The sequence below is a fragment of the Ornithorhynchus anatinus genome, chromosome 2 (assembly GCF_004115215.2).
Source record: "Ornithorhynchus anatinus isolate Pmale09 chromosome 2, mOrnAna1.pri.v4, whole genome shotgun sequence".
Taxonomy (NCBI): Eukaryota; Metazoa; Chordata; class Mammalia; order Monotremata; family Ornithorhynchidae; genus Ornithorhynchus; species Ornithorhynchus anatinus.
Genome location: NC_041729.1, coordinates 95,150,319 through 95,169,119, shown reverse-complemented (window position 1 = coordinate 95,169,119; position 18,801 = coordinate 95,150,319). Strand labels below are relative to the sequence as shown.

Sequence of the window (18,801 nt, the reverse complement as noted above, 5' to 3'; positions counted from 1 at the left end):
AGAAGGAGCAGGAGGAGCAGGGGCAGGAGAAGGAGCAGCAGGAACAGCAGCAGGTGGAGCAGGAGAAGAAGCAGCAGCAGGAGAAGTAGGGGCAGCAGCAGGAGGAGAAGGAGGAGAAGGAGCAGGAGGAGCAGGGGCAGGAGAAGGAGCAGCAGGAACAGCAGCAGGTGGAGCAGGAGAAGAAGCAGCAGCAGGAGAAGTAGGAGAAGGAGCAGGAGCAGCAGGAGTAGGAGCAGCAGCAGGAGGAGTAGGGGCAGCAGCAGGAGGAAAAGGAGAAAGAGGAGTAGGAGCAGGAGTAAGAGAAGGAGCAGGAGGAGTAGGAGAAGGAGCAAGAGCAGCAGCGCAGTTTCCCCCTCTCCCCAGCCCAGCCCGGCCGCGCACATGCGCAGTGCACCGGCAGCCCTGGACCATTTGTCAGGACTTACTCGTGAGACGAAGAAGAAGAAGAAGAAGAAGAAGAAGAAGAAGAAGAAGAAAAAAAGAGAGAGACACAATTTGGGGCCGAGAAGCGGCTCCTCTGGTCCACCCGCACCTTCGCCCGGAGATCCGTAGGTGCCCAACCCCTGCATTATGGGGGGTGGAGGGGGGAAGGACTGGCTTTTTTGGGGGGGTTGTTTTCTTTTTTTTAGGCGTTGTTTTGGTTTCGCCTCTGCAGCTGAAAGTTAAAAATCTTCGAGCTCTAGAGAGGGGGGTGGAAAAAGAAAAAAAGAAAAGAAGAAGAAGAAGAAGCGCACCCAGCTCTGCAGCGGGGAAAAAGGAGGAGGAGGAGGAGGAGGGGGAAAGCTCCGGCCTCACTTCTCCCGGCCTTGGGAGCGACCGGGAAACTTCCCCCCCGGCCTGGAGGTGGGAGCGAAAAGAAAATTGGGGTGGGGGGGTGGGGTGGGCTAGTGGGACTCCAAAAGTGGCTGGTGGGGGGAGGGGGTCTGTGGGCATCTCCCTCCTGGGCAGGGTGTGTGGGTGTGCAAAAGCGGAACAAAAGGCAGCGAGAGGGGGGCGGCGGGGAGGCTTTTGTATTTTATTTTCTCCCTTTGCAAGGGGGAGGGCTGCTTTTTCCCCCCTTGGGGGGAGGGGGGAGTTGCCAGGATGCGTCCTTTTTGCATTTTAGTTCGTCTCTTTGCACGGGGGGCTGCTTTTCCCCCCTTTGGGGGGGCAGGGGGGAGTTGCGAGGATGCGTCCTTTTTGTATTTTGTCTCTCTGCACGGGGGAGGAGGCTGCTTTCCCCTTTGGGGGGAGAGGGGGGGAGTTGCGAGGATGCGTCTTTTTTTTTGTATTTTATTTCGTCTCTTTGCGCGGGGGGCTGCTTTTTTCCTCTTTTGGGGGGAGGGAGGAGTTGCGAGGATGCGTCCTTTGGGTGTTTTGTCTCTTCGCACGGGGGAGGGAGGCTGCTTTTTCCCTGGGGGGGGGGAGGGGGGAGTTGCAAAGATGCGTCCTTTTTGTATTTTGTCTCTTTGGGCGGGGGAGGGGGGCTGCTTTCCCCCCCTTTTGGGGGGGAGGGAGTTGCCGGGATGCGTCCTTTTTGCCTTTCATTTAGTCTCTTTTGCACGGGGAAGGGGGGGGCTGCTTTTTCCCCCTTTTGGGGGGGAGGGGGGGAGTTGCGAGGATGCGTCCTTTTTTTGTATTTTGTCTCTTTGCACGGGGGAGGGGGGCTGTCTTTTCCCCTTTTGGGGGGAGGAAAGGGGGGAGTTGCCAGGATGCGTCCGTTTTGGATCTCCTTTAGTCCCTTTGCACGGGCAAAAAGGGGGCAGCTTTTTCCCCTTTTGGGGACGGGGGGGGGGGGAAGGGGGGAGTTGCCAGGATGCGTCCGTGTTGCATTTTATTTGGTCTCTCTGCCCGGGGGTAGGGGCGGCTTTTTCCCCTTTTGGGGAGGGGGGGGGAGTCGCAAGGCTGCGTGCGGGACCCGCACCTAAGCGCTCCGGCGGCGGGGGGGGGGGGCTTCTCCGGGGCCTTTGTGCGGAGCGCTACGGTGAGGCGGGGGGAGGCGGCTCCGCGACACCCCGCACCCGTCCGGCTCCGTGGGCGCGCGTGTACACGCGGGGGAGGGAGGGGGGCTGGGGGGGGGGGGGCGCCCCGCATGTTCTTCTCCCCCGTCGGCCGCCGGTGAGAATTTAAGATCGAGCCGCTCCAATTTCCGCCATTTTGGGAAAGTTGCGGGGAAAAAGCCCCGCACCCAACCCCCCCCGCAGCCGCCAAGTGTGCGGGCAGAAGGACCTGCCGCCGGGAGAAGCCCCGGGTCGGCGCTCCGCACCCCCCCTCCCCCCCCCCCGCCCTCCACCGGACCAAGGCCTCTGCCGCTGCGCGCGCGCGTGCCCGGATGCACGCGCCCGTGTACCTCGGTGGACGCGCCCGGGTGCCCGTGAGCGCGTGTGCCCCTCAGCGCGTGGCCCCGGGTGGACGCGCCGCCCCCCCCCGTGTGCCCGCGTGTACGCGCCCGTGTGCCCGGGGGGGGGGGGGGGGCGGCTGCGGGCGCCCGCGGGCGTTTGTGCGCGCGTGCGTCGTCCCGTGTGGACGCGCGCGCGCCCCCTGTGCGCGCGTGCGTGGCCCCGTGTGGACGCGTGCGTGTACCTCTGCGCGCGCTTGTGCCTCCGCGCGCGCTTGTGTGCGCACGCGCATGTGCGCCCCCCTGCGCGTGCGGGTGCGCGAGCTTGTGTGTGCGCGCGTCCTTGTGTGCGCGCGCGTCCTTGTGTGCGCCCGCGCATGTGCCGGGTCCCCCCCCCCCCGCGCGGGTGCGCGCGTTTGTCTGTGCCCGCGCGGATGTGCGCGCTTGTGTGCGCGCGCGTGTCCTTGTGTGCGCCCGCGCATGTGCCGGGTCCCCCCCCCCCGCGCGTATGGGAGCGCGCGAGGCTGCGCTACCGTGCGCGCTCGAGCGCGCGTGTTCCCCCGTGCGCGCGCGCGTGCACGCGCCCCGGGGCCTGACGGTGCGGGTGTTTGTGATGCTGCTGCTGCTGCTGCTGGCGAGGAGGGCGTTGGGACGACCAGTGAGCTGAACGTCGAGGAGGAGGAGGAGGAGGAGGAGGAGGTCGGGCGCGGGCCGGGGCCCCCACGGACTCGCCCAGAGTCGCCCAGCTTGCGAAGCGCGTGCACGCGCGTGTGCAGGCGGATGAGCGTGCCTGGGCCCGCGCGAGAGTCTGTGCGCGCTCGTGTGTGTGCGCGCGCGCGGGTGCATGGGTACACGGGTGCATCTGTGCGCGCGCGCGCGGGTACATGTGTACCCGCGCGGGTGCGTGTGTGTACGCGTGTGTGTGCGCGCGCGCGCGCAGGCGGAGGAGGGTGCCTGTGCACGCGTGGGAGTCCGCGCGCGCTCGTGCGTCTCCACGCGCGCGGGCCCGGGTGCGTGTGCATGGGCGCGCGCGCGCGCGTGCAGGCGGAGGAGGGTGCCGGTGCACGCGTGGGAGTCTGGGCGCGCTCGTGTAGGTGCGCGCGCGTGTGCACGCGTGTCCGCGCCCGTGTGCACGGGCCGGGGCCCGAGGGGGCTGCGGACACTGGTGTACACGCCCCCGGGGGTGGGCAGAGGGTGCGGGGGCTCGGAGCGGCGGCCGGGAGGCGAGCGGGTGGGAAGCGCGGGATTCGCACCGGGCTCCCTCGCCCTCCCGGAAAAGAACGGAGAACCGAAACTTTTTATTATGAGGGCGGCGATTCCAAGCTCGGACGTCTTACGATCCGAAAGAGAAAAGCAGATCGTCCCGGAGAATCACAGAAGTGGCATTTGGGGCCAAGCGCTGTTGGAAGCGTGGGGTCTCCAGCCAGGGGAGGGGAGGGGATCCCAGGCGGGGCTCCCGGTCTTCCTTCCTCCCCATTTTCCAGCCGAAATCCCCTGAGAAGGGAAGCGACCGGCCCCAAAGCCACCCAGTTCCTTGGGGGGGGCGGGATTTGAACCCACCACCTCGGCCTCCCCGGCCTCGGAGGAAGAGGGCTGGGCGCAGAGTGAGCGCACAACCCACGCCGCCCTCTCCCGCAGCCGGAGCGGGAGAGAAAGTTGGGAGAGAGGGGGTCCCGCTCCCCCGTTCCCCCTTCCCACCCGCGGGGGCTGGGTTCGAATCCGTCTCCTCCAGCACAATCCTGCGGAGGGCAGGACCGGCCACACCCTTCCCTCCCTTTTTTCTCCCGGGCCCGGGGCCCCTTTGCCCCCCACCCCTTGGCACCCCCCAAACTCTCCTCCTCCAACACCCTCCACCTTTCCCCCGCATCCCCATCCCCTGTCCGGCCAGGAAAAATTAAAAATTTTTTAAAAAAAGGATCCAGGAGAAATGGGGGAATGTCCCCAAAGCGGAGAGGAAAAAGATCTTTTGATGGAAAAGGCACCGGGGGAAGGGGTGGAGAAAGGCGAAATAACCAAGCAGGGAAATAACGCTCCACCAACTTGAGAGTTTTGTTGGGTTTTTTTTTCCCTCCCCTTCTGCTAGAAAGTTTGCAGGCCCGAGCCGCTCTGGGTTGGAAGGCCTGGGGTGGGACGAGGGACCGGCTTGGGTTTTTTGACTTGTTTTATTTTGGGGGTTTGGTTTTGCCCCTTTTTTCCTCTTCTTCTAGAAAGTTTGCAGGTTTGAGCCGCTCTAGGTTGGAGGGCCTGGGGTGGGGAAGAGGTCTGCTTGCGTTTGTTGCTTTATTTTATGTTTCAGAGTTTGGCTTTGCCCCTCCCCCCCTTTTTTTTTCCCCCTCCCTCTCTTGTAGAAAGTTTGCAGGCTTGAACCGCGCTAGGTTGGAGGGTCTTGGGTGGGGAGGGGTCTCCTTGGGTTTTTTAATTTATTTGATTTCTTTGGGGTTTGGGGTTCCCCCCCCCCCCGCCCATCTTGTAGAAAGTTTGCAGGCTTGAGCCGCTCTAGGTTGGAGAGTTTGGGGTGGGGAAAGGGTCTGCTTGCGTTTTTTATTTTATTTTGGGGGTTTGGTTTGGTTCTCCTTTTTCCCCACTCCTTCTTGTAAAAAGTTTGCAGGCTCCAGCCGCTCTAGGTTGGAGGGTCTTGGGTAGGGAGGGGTCTGTTTGGGTTTTTTGATGTATTTTGTGTTTTGGAGTTTTTTTTTCCCTCCCCCTCTGTTAGAAAGTTTGCAGGCTCCAGCCTCACTAGGTTGGAGGGCCTGGGGTGGGGAAGGGGTCTGCTTGGGTTTTTAATTTATTTCATTTTGGGGGGGGGCTTGGTTTTGCCCTTTTCCCTCCCCCTCTGCTAGAAAGTTTGCAGCCTCCAGCCGCCCTAGGTTGGAGGGCTTGGGGTGGGGAGGGGTCTGCTTGGGTTTTTTGATTCCTTTTCTTTTTTGGAGTGTGGCTTTGCCCTCCCCCCCCTTGTAGGAAGTTTGCAGGCTCGAGCCTTTCTAGGTTGGAGGACCTGGGGTGGGGAAGGGGTCTGCTTGGGTTTTTTGATTCATTTTAATTTTTGGAGTGTGGCTTTGCCCTTTCCCCCTCCCCTCCCCCCTCCCCTTCTTGTAGCAAGTTTGCAGGCTCGAGCCTCTCTAGGTTGGAGGACCTGGGGTGGGGAGGGGGTCTGCTTGGGTTTTTTGATTCATTTTCTTTTATTTTTTGGAGTGTGACTTTGCCCTTTATTCCCCCCACCCCTTCTTGCAGAAAGTTTGCAGGCTCCAGCCGCTCTAGGTTGGAGGACCTGGGGTGGGGAGGGGGTCTGCTTGGGTTTTTTGATTCATTTTCTTTTTTGGAGTGTGGCTTTGCCCTTTATTCCCCCTTCCCCTTCTTGCAGAAAGTGTGCAGGCTCCAGCCGCTCTAGGTTGGAAGACCTGGGGTGGGGAGCGGGTCTGCTTGGGTTTTTTAATTTATTTTATTTTTTTGGAGTGTGGCTTTGCCCTTTTTTCCCCCCTTCCTCTTCTTGCAGAAAGTTTGCAGGCTCGAGCCTCTCTAGGTTGGAGGACCTGGGGTGGGGAGGGGGTCTGCTTGGGTTTTTTTTTTAATTTTATTTTTTGGAGTGTGGATTTGCCCTTTATTCCCCCCTCCCCTTCTTGCAGAAAGTTTGCCGGCTCGAGCCTCTCTAGGTTGGAGGGCCTGGGGTGGGGAAGGGGTCTGCTTGGGTTTTTTGATTTCTTTTCTTTTTTGGAGTGTGGCTTTGCCCTTTATTCCCCCTTCCCCTTCTTGCAGAAAGTGTGCAGGCTCCAGGTTGGAGGACCTGGGGTGGGGAGGAGGTCTGCTGGGTTTTTTTTGATTTTTTTTTTGGGGGGGGGTGCGGGGTTGGTTTTGCCCTCCTCTTTTTGTTTTTCCCACCCCCAGGTTTTTCGAAAAAAGGAAACACCGACTGCAGGAGGGAGAGTGTGCTTGTCTTTCCCCGGGGGGGAAGAAAAGAAAATTTGAAGTTGCAGCGGCGACCGCGCCGGCCCAAACCTGGCGGCGGGGCGCCCTCTAGCGGTGGCTCCGCCCCATGGCCTCTCTTGAGCGCTTGCTGGGTGCGCAGCACTGTGACAATAGTGATGCTTGTTAATCGTTTACTATGTGCTGAGCACTCTTCTAATTAATGTTGGTATTTGTTAAGCACCTACTATGTGCAGGGCACTGTTCTAAGCGTTGGGGGAGATGCAGGGTCGTCAGGTTGTCCCTCGTGAGGCTCACAGGCTTCATCCCCATTGGACAGATGAGGGAACTGAAGCCCAGAGAAGTGAAGTGAGTTGCCCACAGTCCCACAGCTGACAAGTGGCAGAGCACTCTTCTAATTAATGTTGGTATTTGTTAAGCGACTACTATGTGCAGGGCACTGTTCTAAGCGTTGGGGGTGATGCAGGGTCGTCAGGTTGTCCCACGTGAGGCTCACAGGCTTCATCCCCATTGGACAGATGAGGGAACTGAGGCCCAGAGAAGTGAAGTGAGTTGCCCACAGTCCCACAGCTGACAAGTGGCAGAGCACTCTTCTAATTAATGTTGGTATTTGTTAAGCGACTACTATGTGCAGGGCACTGTTCTAAGCGTTGGGGGTGATGCAGGGTCGTCAGGTTGTCCCTCGTGAGGCTCACAGGCTTCATCCCCATTGGACAGATGAGGGAACTGAGGCCCAGAGAAGTGAAGTGAGTTGCCCACAGTCCCACAGCTGACAAGTGGCAGAGCACTCTTCTAATTAATGTTGGTATTTGTTAAGCGCCTACTATGTGCAGGGCACTGTTCTAGGCGCTGGGGGAGATGCAGGGTCGTCAGGTTGTCCCACGTGAGGCTCACAGGCTTCATCCCCATTGGACAGATGAGGGAACTGAGGCCCAGAGAAGTGAAGTGAGTTGCCCACAGTCCCACAGCTGACAAGTGGCAGAGCACTCTTCTAATTAATGTTGGTATTTGTTAAGCGCCTACTATGTGCAGGGCACTGTTCTAGGCGCTGGGGGAGATGCAGGGTCGTCAGGTTGTCCCACGTGAGGCTCACAGGCTTCATCCCCATTGGACAGATGAGGGAACTGAGGCCCAGAGAAGTGAAGTGAGTTGCCCACAGTCCCACAGCTGACAAGTGGCAGAGCACTCTTCTAATTAATGTTGGTATTTGTTAAGCGCCTACTATGTGCAGGGCACTGTTCTAAGCACTGGGGGAGATGCAGGGTCGTCAGGTTGTCCCACGTGAGGCTCACAGGCTTCATCCCCATTGGACAGATGAGGGAACTGAGGCCCAGAGAAGTGAAGTGAGTTGCCCACAGTCCCACAGCTGACAAGTGGCAGAGCACTCTTCTAATTAATGTTGGTATTTGTTAAGCGCCTACTATGTGCAGGGCACTGTTCTAAGCACTGGGGGAGATGCAGGGTCATCAGGTTGTCCCTCGTGAGGCTCACAGTCTTCATCCCCATTGGACAGATGAGGGAACTGAGGCCCAGAGAAGTGAAGTGACTTGCGCACAGTCACACAGCTGACAAGTGGCAGAGCGGGGATTCGAACCTATGACCTCTGACTCCCAAGCCTGGGCTCTTTCCACTGAACCACATGCTTGGACCTGGAGTGAGACCTGAGGGGGCAGTGCATTGCCCCACCGCTCCTTCCTCCCTGTCAGCTCCCCATGGGCAGGGGCTGTGTCTCTTTTGTCTTAATAATAATAATAATGATGATGGTATTTGTTAAGCGCTTACTATGTGCCAAGTCCTCATCATAATAATGGTGATATTTGTTAAGCGCTTACTATGTGCCAGGCACGCATAATAATAGTGATGGCAATTGTCAAGCGCTATGTGCCCAGCGCTGTTCTAAGTGCTGGGTTGATAAGGGAAGCAGTGCAGCTAAGTGGGAAGAGCCCGGGTTTGGGAGACAGAGGTCATGGGTTCTAATGGGTTCTAATCTCGGCTCCGCCGCTTGCCAGCTGTGTGACTTTGGTCAAGTCACTTCACTTCTCTGGGCCTCAGTTACCTAACCTGGAAAAATGGGGATTAAAAACGGTGAACCCCAAGTGGGACAAGCTGATCACCTTGGTTCCCCCTGCAGTGCTTAGAACAGTGCTTGACCCAGAGTAAGTCCTTAACAAATACCACCATTATTATCATTATTAGTTTGTCCCACGTGGGGCTCACCGCCTTAATCCCCATTTTACAGATGAGGCCACTGAGGCACAGAGAACTGAAGCTCATTCATTCAGTCGTATTTATTGAGCGTGTACTGTGTGCAGAGCACTGTCCTAAGCGCTTGGAAAGTACAATTCAGCCATAAAGAGTGCAGCATTCATTTATTCAGTTGTATTTATTGAGCACTTACTATGTGCAGAACACTGTACTAAGCGCTTGGACTGTACTATTGGGCAACAGATAGAGATAATCCCCGCCCAACAACGGGCTCACAGTCTCAACGGAGGAGATAGACAACAGAACACAACAGCGAAACAAGTAGTCTGGCGATAAAGAGAGACAGTCCCTGCCCACACCGGGTTGACCTGCCCAAAGTCACGCAGCTGACGAGTGGCAGAGCTGGGATTAGAACCCATGACCTCTGACACCCAAGCCCTCTTTCCACTAAGCCACGCTGCTCCTCAGTTGTGTGGCACTCTCCCAAGCGCCTAGTACAGTGCTCTGCACACAGTAAGCACTCAGTAAATATGATTGAATGAATAACAATACTAGTTGTGGTTGTAAAGCACTTACTATGTGCCAGGCGCTCTACGGAGCGCAGGGATGGATATGAGCAAATCGGGTTGGACAAAATACCAGTTCCCTGTGAGGTTGACACAATCCCTAGTTTTCAGATGAGGAAACTGAGGCACAGAGAAGTGAAGTGACTTGCCCAGCGTCACACAGCAGACAAGTGGCTGAGGCAGGATTAGAACTCATGACCTCCTGACTCGCAGGCCTGTACTCTATCCACTACACCGTGTTGCTTCCCCATCTGTGAAAATAGAATGAAAAAGAAGAGGGACTCCTGCCTCTTCTTGCCTCTCCCCTATAAGGGGCCTAGAAAGAAGGGAACCTTCATTTTATCCTGCTATGGGGAACTTTGTTTTTGGGTGTTTTTTTTTAATGGTATTAAGAGCTTACTATGTACCTGGTACTGTGCAAGGTGCTGGGGTCAGTACGAGGTAGGTTGGACATAGTCCCTGTCCCACTTGGGGGTTAACAGTCTTCATCCCCATTTTACAGATGAGGGAACTGAGGCACAGAAAAGTGAAACGACTTGCACAAGGTCCCACGGCAGACGAGCGGCAGAGCCCGCATTAGAACTCAAGTCCTCTGACTCCCAGACCCGTGCTCTATTCACTAGGCAGCACCGCTTCCTGGATGGCTTTGGGGGGAACCACAGTGAGTTTTGGAACAAGGAGGGACCCAGCTGGGTAGGGGGAAGAAGGCAGCTCAGGTGCTTTGAGATCAGTAGGTAGAGGTGACTCATCTGCGAGGGTTGGGTTGGCGTTTTCCGGTTAGTGGCACACTGATTCACATCTGTTTCGTGTCACCTGCTCCAGCCCAGCCGCAGAGGGCTGGTGAGTTTTACAGCTGGGCAGACCCTATTTGGGGGAAAAAAAAAAAAAAATTGTGGAAAGTCAAATGACGACCGCACTCCAGAGAACTTTTTGGGAAATGAAATATGAGCGGTCGACTTGGAAATTGCCTCTGGTGGAATGCAGACTCTTCTCATGAACTGTCTTCCGAATGTGATCCTGCCTTCTTGAGGAGGAGGGTCCCTCCAGACGGGAAATGGATCTATCCCTAAAAACTTGTGTGGGATCGGTAATCAACGAAAGAAAGCTTCAAGGGTAGGGAGGAGCTGATGAGATGGTAGGACTGATCTTCTGTCAGGGCAGGCCTCGAAGGTCTTTTGAATGGATTTCCCAGGGGTAAAACTGGCTATGAAGTGTGAGGCTGGAATATGATGGTCCGTCCCCCCCGCAAACCCAGTGAAGCTGAGCTTTTTTGTGGTTTCTGCTGGGAGCCCACTCTGTGATTAGGTAAATGTATTGGTGAATTCTGTGTTTATGCATTTAATTTTGTGTGGGTGAGAGGTCCACTTCATTCCTGCTGAGCTTTTATCTTATACTGTAAACTACTGAAAAAGTGCAATTTTGTTTTTGTTCTGTTCCAAAGTGCTCTAGAGTGACATAATATTTCAATTCCTGAAGGCACCTATTTCAGTGGTGACACTTGGTAATGAACCGGTGAAAAATGAAAGTTGTCTCTCTCTCAAAGGATAAAGCTTTCATTCACTGCAGTCACTCTGCCACAGCATCTATTTCCTTTATCTGTTTTGGCTTGGAACTCAGTTGTGGAATTAGGGAATGGTCTTCCGACACACGAGTCTTGTCTACTGCAGCACAGCTGGTGGTCGGAAGAAACAGTTTTGCACTAGCATGCGGCATCAGGCACTGCTTGAGTGCCACAACATGCTTTCTGCTTAATGTAGGATTCTTCAGGAATGCAGTCCCTGTGATATGAGAGAATTGATTGTACTTTGGAAGATTAATCCATAGACGTCAATCTTTCTGGGCTTAGTAAGATCCTCGTAAGTCAATCAGTGGTATCTATTGAGCACTTACTTTGTACAGAGCCCTGTCCCAGGCGCTTGGGAAGGTACACTACAGTAGGATCAGTAGATGGGGTCCCTGCCCACGAGGGGCTTTATGGTCTTAGAGCCCCATCTGTTGAATAAGGGTCGTGAGGAGACAACTCTAGATATATTTTGATTAATCATCCATCGCCATCCAGTGATGGCAGAGTAAGTGTTCCATTCTATTTCTTGCCAACTGGATTTGAGTCCAGGAGAGCTAGAGTCTCTCAGGGAAACACCCTCTGGCACATTTGGAAAGTCTGATGATTGTGGAATTGGTTAAGTGTGGGCCAAGCACTGTGGTGGATCAGACAGACAATCAATCAATGGTATTTACTGAGCATTTACTGTGTTCAGAGCATTTGTACTAAGTGCAGAATACAACAGACTTGGTAGACACATTTCCTGCCTACAAGGAGCTCACAGTCTAGCGTTGTAAGATAATTAGGCTGTATAATTAGACAGCCTCTGTCCCACAAGGGGTTCAGTCTAAGGGGAAGGGAGAACAAGTATTGATCCCCATTTTACGGATGAGGAAGCTAGCTTCACTGACAAAAGTAGAGCTGGACTCTTGTCCAAAGGAGGTGTGTGGCCTCACGATGCCCCAGCCATAGGGGGCAGACTCCCAATTCTGTGTAAAGGGCCCTCAGTATCCTTAATAATGATAATAATGATGATGATGGTATTTAAGTGCTTACTATGTATCGGGCACTGTTCTAAGAGCTAGGGGGGAGATACAAGGTAATCAAGTTGTCCCACGTGGGGCTCACATTCTTAATCCCCATTTTACAGATGAGGGAACTGAGGCACAGAGAAGTTAAGTGACCTGCCCAAAGTCACACAGCTGACAAGTGGCAGAGTCAAGATTACAACCCGTGACCTCTGACTCCCAAGCCCGTGCTCTTTTCATTGAGTCACGCTGCTGCTCTTAATGTGTTGGTCGTACCTTATCAAACCCTAACAAAAGGGTTTAAGAGTTTTAACCTAGGCACCAAAATGCTTAATTTGCACTCCTAGAGATCATATGAATGTTGGAACTAACTGGCTCATTAGCTCACTTCTCCCTTGTGACTAAGCCATTTCCCAGTGGAAGGTTAGGTGCTCAGTGAACTTAAGACCATGAGAACATAAATGAAACCGTTCCTGAGTCAGACCACTGGTCCATCCAGCCCCGGGTTTCGTTTCCAGCTGGGGCCACAGCACCATTGGCTGAACTGTGTGATGGCTGCCTGCCCCCTCTGACAGACATCCTCATGTTTAGCAACATTCCAGTCTCACCTTCCATAGATTTTCCCTATTTGCCTGTTGTTCTGCTGAGCGATAATACTATGTTTACCCCTTCTGTATCCTTTATGGTTTTGTAAATTTCAGTCATGTTTCCCCCTTCAGCCAATGTCTTTTCAGACTGAAGAGCCCCAATCTTTTCACCCTCTCATCATGGAAGTTTCTCTGACTCTCAGCCCTTCCTCTACTTCTACCTACTTTCCCCCAGTATTAATATGTCCTTCCCAGAAGGCACTGAGCAGAACAGCCCACGGTATACCAGGAGCAGGTGTCCCATGATTTTGTACTGTGCTAGAGTCACAACTCAGCCTTTGTTTTCTGTGTCTTTCCTGATGATGCCCTCTCTTGACCCCGTGGCACCTTCCAGTTATCATCCCATCCCCCCCCACCATTCCATTCCAGTCTCCTCTGGTGTGTCATTTGCACTTGCTGCCTCCAGTTCCTCGTTTCCCATTCTCCCCTTGATCCCTTGCAACTTGCTTCCAACCCTTTCACTCCTTGGAAACTGCACTTTCTAAGGTGACCATTGATCTCCTTCATGCCTGACCTGTACTCTGTCCTAATCCACTTCGATCCCTCGGCTGCCCTTGACACTGTTGACCACGCGCTTCTGGAAACACTGCCTAACCTTGAGTGACACTGTCCTCTTCTGGTTCTTCTCCTCGCACTTTGGTCACTCCTCCTCAGTCTCTTTTTGCTGCCTCCTCTTCTGCCTCCCACCCTCTAACTGTGAAAGCCGCTCAAGGCTTAATTCTAGGTCCTCTTCTATTCTCCATCTACACCTACGCGCTTGGAGAACTCATTCTTTCCCATGGCTTCAACTACCATCTCAAATTCGTTCCCAAATGTACATCTCCAAGCCCTGATCACTTTCTCCTCACTCTTGCCTGTCCTCCTGCTTTCAGGACATCTCCATTTGGATGTCTTGCTGGCCCCTCAAACTAAACAACTCCAAAACAAAACTCTTCATCTTCCCACTCAAACCCTGGCCTCCCCGAGACTTTTCTGTCACCGTAGACAGTGCCACCATCCTCTGTCTCACAAGGCTGTAGCTTTGGCATTATCCTTGACTCGTATCTCTCATTCACACCACATATTCAGTCTGTCATCATTTCTTGTCAGTTGTATTGTCACAACATCTCTAGAATCCACCTTTCCTTCTCCATCCAAACTGCTACGTGATCCAAACATTTATCGTAACCTGCCTTAACTGTTGCATCAGCCTCTTTGCTGACCTCCCTGCCCCCTGTCTCTCTCTCCTCTAGTCTGTTCATCATGCTGCCTGGATCATTTTTCTGAAAAATTGTTCGGTCCACCTCTCCCCATTCCTCAAAAACCTCTAATTGTTGCACATTCATCTCTGCCTCAGACAGAAATTCCTTATAATCAGCTTTAAAGCTCTCAAATTAGCTCTCTCCCTCCTACCTTACCTTGCTGATTTACTCTGCAACCCAACTCACACTCTTTGTATTTTTATCATATTTGCTAAGCACTTATTGTGTGCCAGGCTAAGCACTAAGCACTGGGGTAGAGAAAAGCTAATCAGGTTGGATGCATATCCCGCAGGGGGTTCACAGTTTCAATCCCCATTTTACAGATGGGGTAACAGGTGCAGACTCTTTACTCTAGAATCAACTTACTCACCATGCCTCAATCTCAACTGTCTTATCGCTGACAACTTGTCCACGTCCTTCCTCTGACCTGCTACTCTCTACCCCTTCATATATGACAGACCACCACTCTTCCCACCTTCAAAGCCCTACTAAAATCATAACTCCTCCCTGACTAAGCCTTCGCTTTCCCTCTTCGCCTTCCCTTCTGCCTTGCCTGTCTGCACCCCTTAAGCACTTTGATGTACATCCCACCTCTCAATCATTCAGTCGTATTTATTGAGCACTTCTTTTGTGCAGAGCACTGGACTAAGCACTTGGGAAAGAGACTCCAGCTTCACAGCACTTATAATAATAATAATAATAATAATAATGTTGGTATTTGTTAAGCGCTTACTATGTGCCGAGCACTGTTCTAAGCGCTGGGGTAGACACAGGGGAATCAGGTTGTCCCACGTGGGGCTCACAGTCTTAATCCCCATTTTACAGATGGGGTAACTGAGGCACAGAGAAGTTAAGTGACTTGCCCACAGTCACACAGCCGACAAGTGGCAGAGCTGGGATTCGAACTCATGAGCCCTGACTCCAAAGCCCGTGCTCTTTCCACTGAGCCACGCTATTATTATTATGTATATATCCTTACACTCTGCCATTCCCGACTTTAATGCCCATCCCTCCCTCTACCTTGTAAAGTCCTGGTGGGTAGAGGTAGTGTCTACCAAGCCCCTTGAATTGTACTCTCCCAAGAGCTTAGTACAGTGCTCTGTACATAGTAACCGCTCAATTAATACCATTGAGTGATTGCCCAGCACTTTGATGATCATTTTGCCAGCTCCTACTCTGCACATTAAACTCGTTCAGTTCACTCCCTTTACTTTCTTACTAAGCAACATGGTGTAGTGGATAGAGCTCGGGCCTAGGAGTCAGAAGGTCATAGATTCTAATCCCAACTCTGCCACTTGTCTGCTGTGTGGCCTTGGGCAAGTCACTTCATTTCTCTGTGCCTCATGTTGCCTCATCTGTAAAATGGGGATTGAGACTGCGAGCCCCGTGTGGGACAGGGACCGTGACCAACCCGATATGCCTGTCTCCACCCCAGCACTTAGTACAGTGCCTGGCCCATAATAAGCATTTCATAAAAACCACCAGTATTATTATTATTGTTTATTAAAAACCTTTGTGTGATTAAACTGATGGGACGAGTTTCTGGGACTTTGTTATGGAAGTTCTTTGTGCAGTCATCCTGAAAAATAAAAGCTATGATAGTGCTTTTGAAAACTGCCCTTCCACTTAGGATGATAAACAGGACTGAGTAGAGAGTAGCCAGTTAGGAAACTAACTTGTTTGATTATAGCGAAATAGAAATTCAAGTTTTGGGCTTAGTAAGGAAGGTACTTTTAACTGCTAAGAATGGAAGAGAGTCTGTGTGACAGTGGAGGTAGATTCAAAAATGGGGAGACGGGAGAGAGAAGAGAGTTTACAGTAATGGTCTGAGAGAGTGTGCACGTGGAGGAGTTTATGTAGAAAGTCAGTAAAGAGGAAGGAAGAAATAGCTAAAATAAGCAAAGGGCAAAAAAAAAAAAGAGAGAGAGGAAATAATATTCAGCAGAGGATCAGGGGTGTAGCAGAAGGGAAAACCTCTGTGGCTGTGACTTTAAAAGCCTCAGAAAACAGTGAACTGAAGATGATTTGAGACATGTTTCTTCTGTGATAAGAAAGGAGAGAAATTTGAAAAGCTGAACCTGACTTAGGCCGGCAGGACTTCCTGGGGAAGATGAAAAGGTTCGCTCACCTTGGCCCAGAAGGGAGATTACCTGCTCAGTGGGATTCCATGAGAGCTGGAAACCTCCTCAGTTCTGTTTGCTGGAGTGCCTGGATGAAATGGGAGCTTAGTTTTTGGCAAGCTCCGATGCTAAATTACGAGTAAGTTTTTAAGCCCAAGTTATATAGACTTTTGTATTGAAAAGTCACCTTGGCCTTCTAGTGGTTTCAGAACAGGTCACTCCTGGCCTGCGTCTCTTGTTGCAGCCTGCACGACTGAGACCTCCTGTGCATGAGGAGGGGCACATAGGCTGCAAGTCCATTTTGTCCTTCATGCAGGGGAGCTGTGAGGGATCCTGGCCCGGACAGCGTTCCTGAGAGCCACGCTACTGGGCTGACTGGGCTTCTCCACTGTGATGGAATCACTTCTCCCTGGACCTTTCAGCTGCTTTTGACACTGCCGATCATCCCCTTCTCCTGGAAACAGCGCCTTCAGAGACCCTGTCCTCTCCTGGTTCTCTTCCTATCTCTCTGGCTGCTCATTCTCAGTCTCCTTTGCAAGCTCCTCCTCTGCCTCCCACCTCCCAACTGTGGAGGGGGGGGGTCCCTCGAGATTCAGTTCTGGCTCCCCTTCTAAGTCTCCGTCTATACCCACTTCCTTGGAGAACTCATTTGCTCACATGATTTAAACTGCCACCTCTATGCGAATGATTCCCAAATAGACATCTCCAACCCTGATCTCTCTCCCTCTCTGCAGTCCTGAATTTCCTCCTGCCTTCAAGACATCTCTACGTGGATGTCCTGCTGTCACCTCATACTTAACATGTCTAAAACAGAACTTCTTATCTTCACACTCAAGCCTCCTCCTTCTCCGGACTTTACCCGTCACTGTAGACAGCACCTCCAGCCTTCCTACCCCACAAGTCTGTAACTTTGGTGTTATCCTTGATTCCTCTCCCTCATTCAACCCGTCACTAAATCCAGTCGGTTCGACCTTCACAATGTTGTTAAAATCCACCCTTTCCTCTCCACCCAAACTGCTGTCACATTAATCCAAACACTTATCCTATCCTGTCTTGTTTATGATATCAGTCTCCTTGCTGACCTCCCTCCTTCCTGTCACTTCCCCACTCCAATCCATACTTCACTCTGCGTCTCAGATTATTTTTCTACAACTAAAGTTCAAGTGATGTTTTCCCACTCCACAAGAAGCTTCAGTGGTTGCCCATCCACCTCTGCATCAAACAGAAACTCCTTAGCAGTGGCTTTAAAGCACTCGATCATCTTGTCTCCTCCTGCCTCACTTTGCTATTCTATTACAGCCCAAGCTGCATACTTCACTTCTCTAATGCCAACCTACTCACTGATCCTCGATCTTGTCGATCTCACCGCCAACCTTTCACCCACGTCCTGCCTCTGGCTGGGAACGCCCTACCTCTTCATATCCGACACACAATTACGCTCCCCAGCTTTAAAGCCTTATTGGAGGCACACCTCCTCCAAGAGGCCGTCCTTGGCTAAGCCCTTATTTCCTCTTCTCCCACTCCCCTTCTGCTCTGTCTTGGCTTGCTCCCTTCATTCAGGCCGCTCGCCCCCCTCAGCCCTGCAGGACTTAGGTCTATGTCTATAATTTTATCTATTTACATTAATGTCTGCCTTCCTGTCTAGACTGTAAACTTGTTGTGGGCAGGGAATATGTCTTCTTTACTGTTATATTGTACTCTCCCCAGTGCTTAATTCAGTGCCCTGCACACAGTAAGCTCTCAATAAATAGAATTGTCAGATCGACTGTGACCTCTAAGTGAGAAGGAGGCATAGACCAATCAGGCAGTCAATCAGTGGGATCAGTTTAGCAGTTAGCGTGGGCAGAGATCTGTACTAAGAGCTTGGGAGAGAGTACAGCAGAGTTATTAAACCAGATCCCTGCCCTCAATCAGTTTACAATCAAGCCGGGGAGACAGTAAAATACTGGTAGGGGGAGCGACAGAGTATAAGGATGGGACATAAAAGCTGGGGCGGTGCAAGGGTGGCAGTTGGGGAGAGGTGAGGTCTTGATTCTGTATTTTCCTATTTCATTCAGTTGTATTCATCGAGCACTTACTGTGTGCAGAACATTGTACTAAGGGCTTGGGAGAGTACACTATAGCAATAAACAGACACATTCACTTCCCACAACAAGCTTACAGTCATTTCCATATCTCCAAAATAAGAGGAATGATTGGGGTGTTCTTAGCTGCTGGGGCTACCCATGCTGCAGCCACTTGACTGTCAATAATAATAATGATAATGGCATCTTTAAGCACTTACTGTGTGCCAAGCAGTATACTAAAACTGGGGTAGTTGCAAGATAATCAGGTTGTAGACACAATCCATGTCCTACACAGAGCTCACAGTATTAGTGGGAGGAAGACCAGGTATTGAATCTCTGTTTTATGGGTGGGGAAATTGAGGCACAGAGAAGTGAAGTGACTTACCCGAGGTCACAGAGCAGGCAAGTGTCAGAACCTATGATTTCCAGGCCTGTACTCTTGATTTTAGGCATGCTCCTTCCCTAACAGCTGGTTTGGGAGTTTCACAATTACTATATGAAAAGTAAATTATCAGAAGATGCTTTATAAAACAAAGCGGACTAAATCTAGCCAAATCCAAATTTCCACTTGAAGTGTTCAAGAACAAATTCCCATTTCAATGTCTTTTAATTTGCTTTCTTAGTGAAAGGAAGTGAGTGTGGGCCAGAAAAAAAAAAAGAGCAAATGTATCTTTGGCTTGTATAGTTTTTCTTTATTGAGTTAATGTATGTTTAACATTGAAAAGGGACAAGGAAACACTTGTCTTCAAATAGGTAACTGTAATTTTAGTGCCAGAGTCTTCTAACATGTTGATACGCTTTCTTGTTTGCTACTTTTGTAGAGCATTTTCCCCCACACATCATTCTCTTCTTGAGCAGACACCTAAACTAAAAACCGGGTAAAAGCTCTGGAGAAAAGAAAGCATTAAATAGGACATGTTCCCATTTATATAGCTTATACCACTAGTTTGCAATTTCACTTTTCTTTTCCTTAAGCCAGTAATGCACCCTTTTTGTCTGTTTCTTTCTCTCTCTCAAACACACGTTCTCTCTCACTCTCTCAATCACCTTCTTAACAGTACTCATGTAGAGGAAGTGGCAAATAATTAATTCTCATAGTTACACTCACCAAAGGGCAGGAAGTTGAGATTTTTATGAAATACTTCTG

At 51.9% G+C, this 18,801-nt stretch overlaps 1 protein-coding gene across 1 annotated transcript in view; it reads left to right on the top strand.

The window, feature by feature from the left end:
• Positions 1-322: 322 nt before the first annotated feature.
• Positions 323-18,801, top strand: part of L3MBTL3 (L3MBTL histone methyl-lysine binding protein 3) — a 147,251-nt gene continuing 128,772 nt past the window's right edge. Inside the window, exon 1 of the mRNA XM_029057559.2 lies at positions 323-548. Coding sequence (XP_028913392.1) covers positions 382-548 — 167 coding nt within the window. The 5' untranslated portion in view covers positions 323-381. The remainder of the gene's footprint in view (positions 549-18,801) is intronic.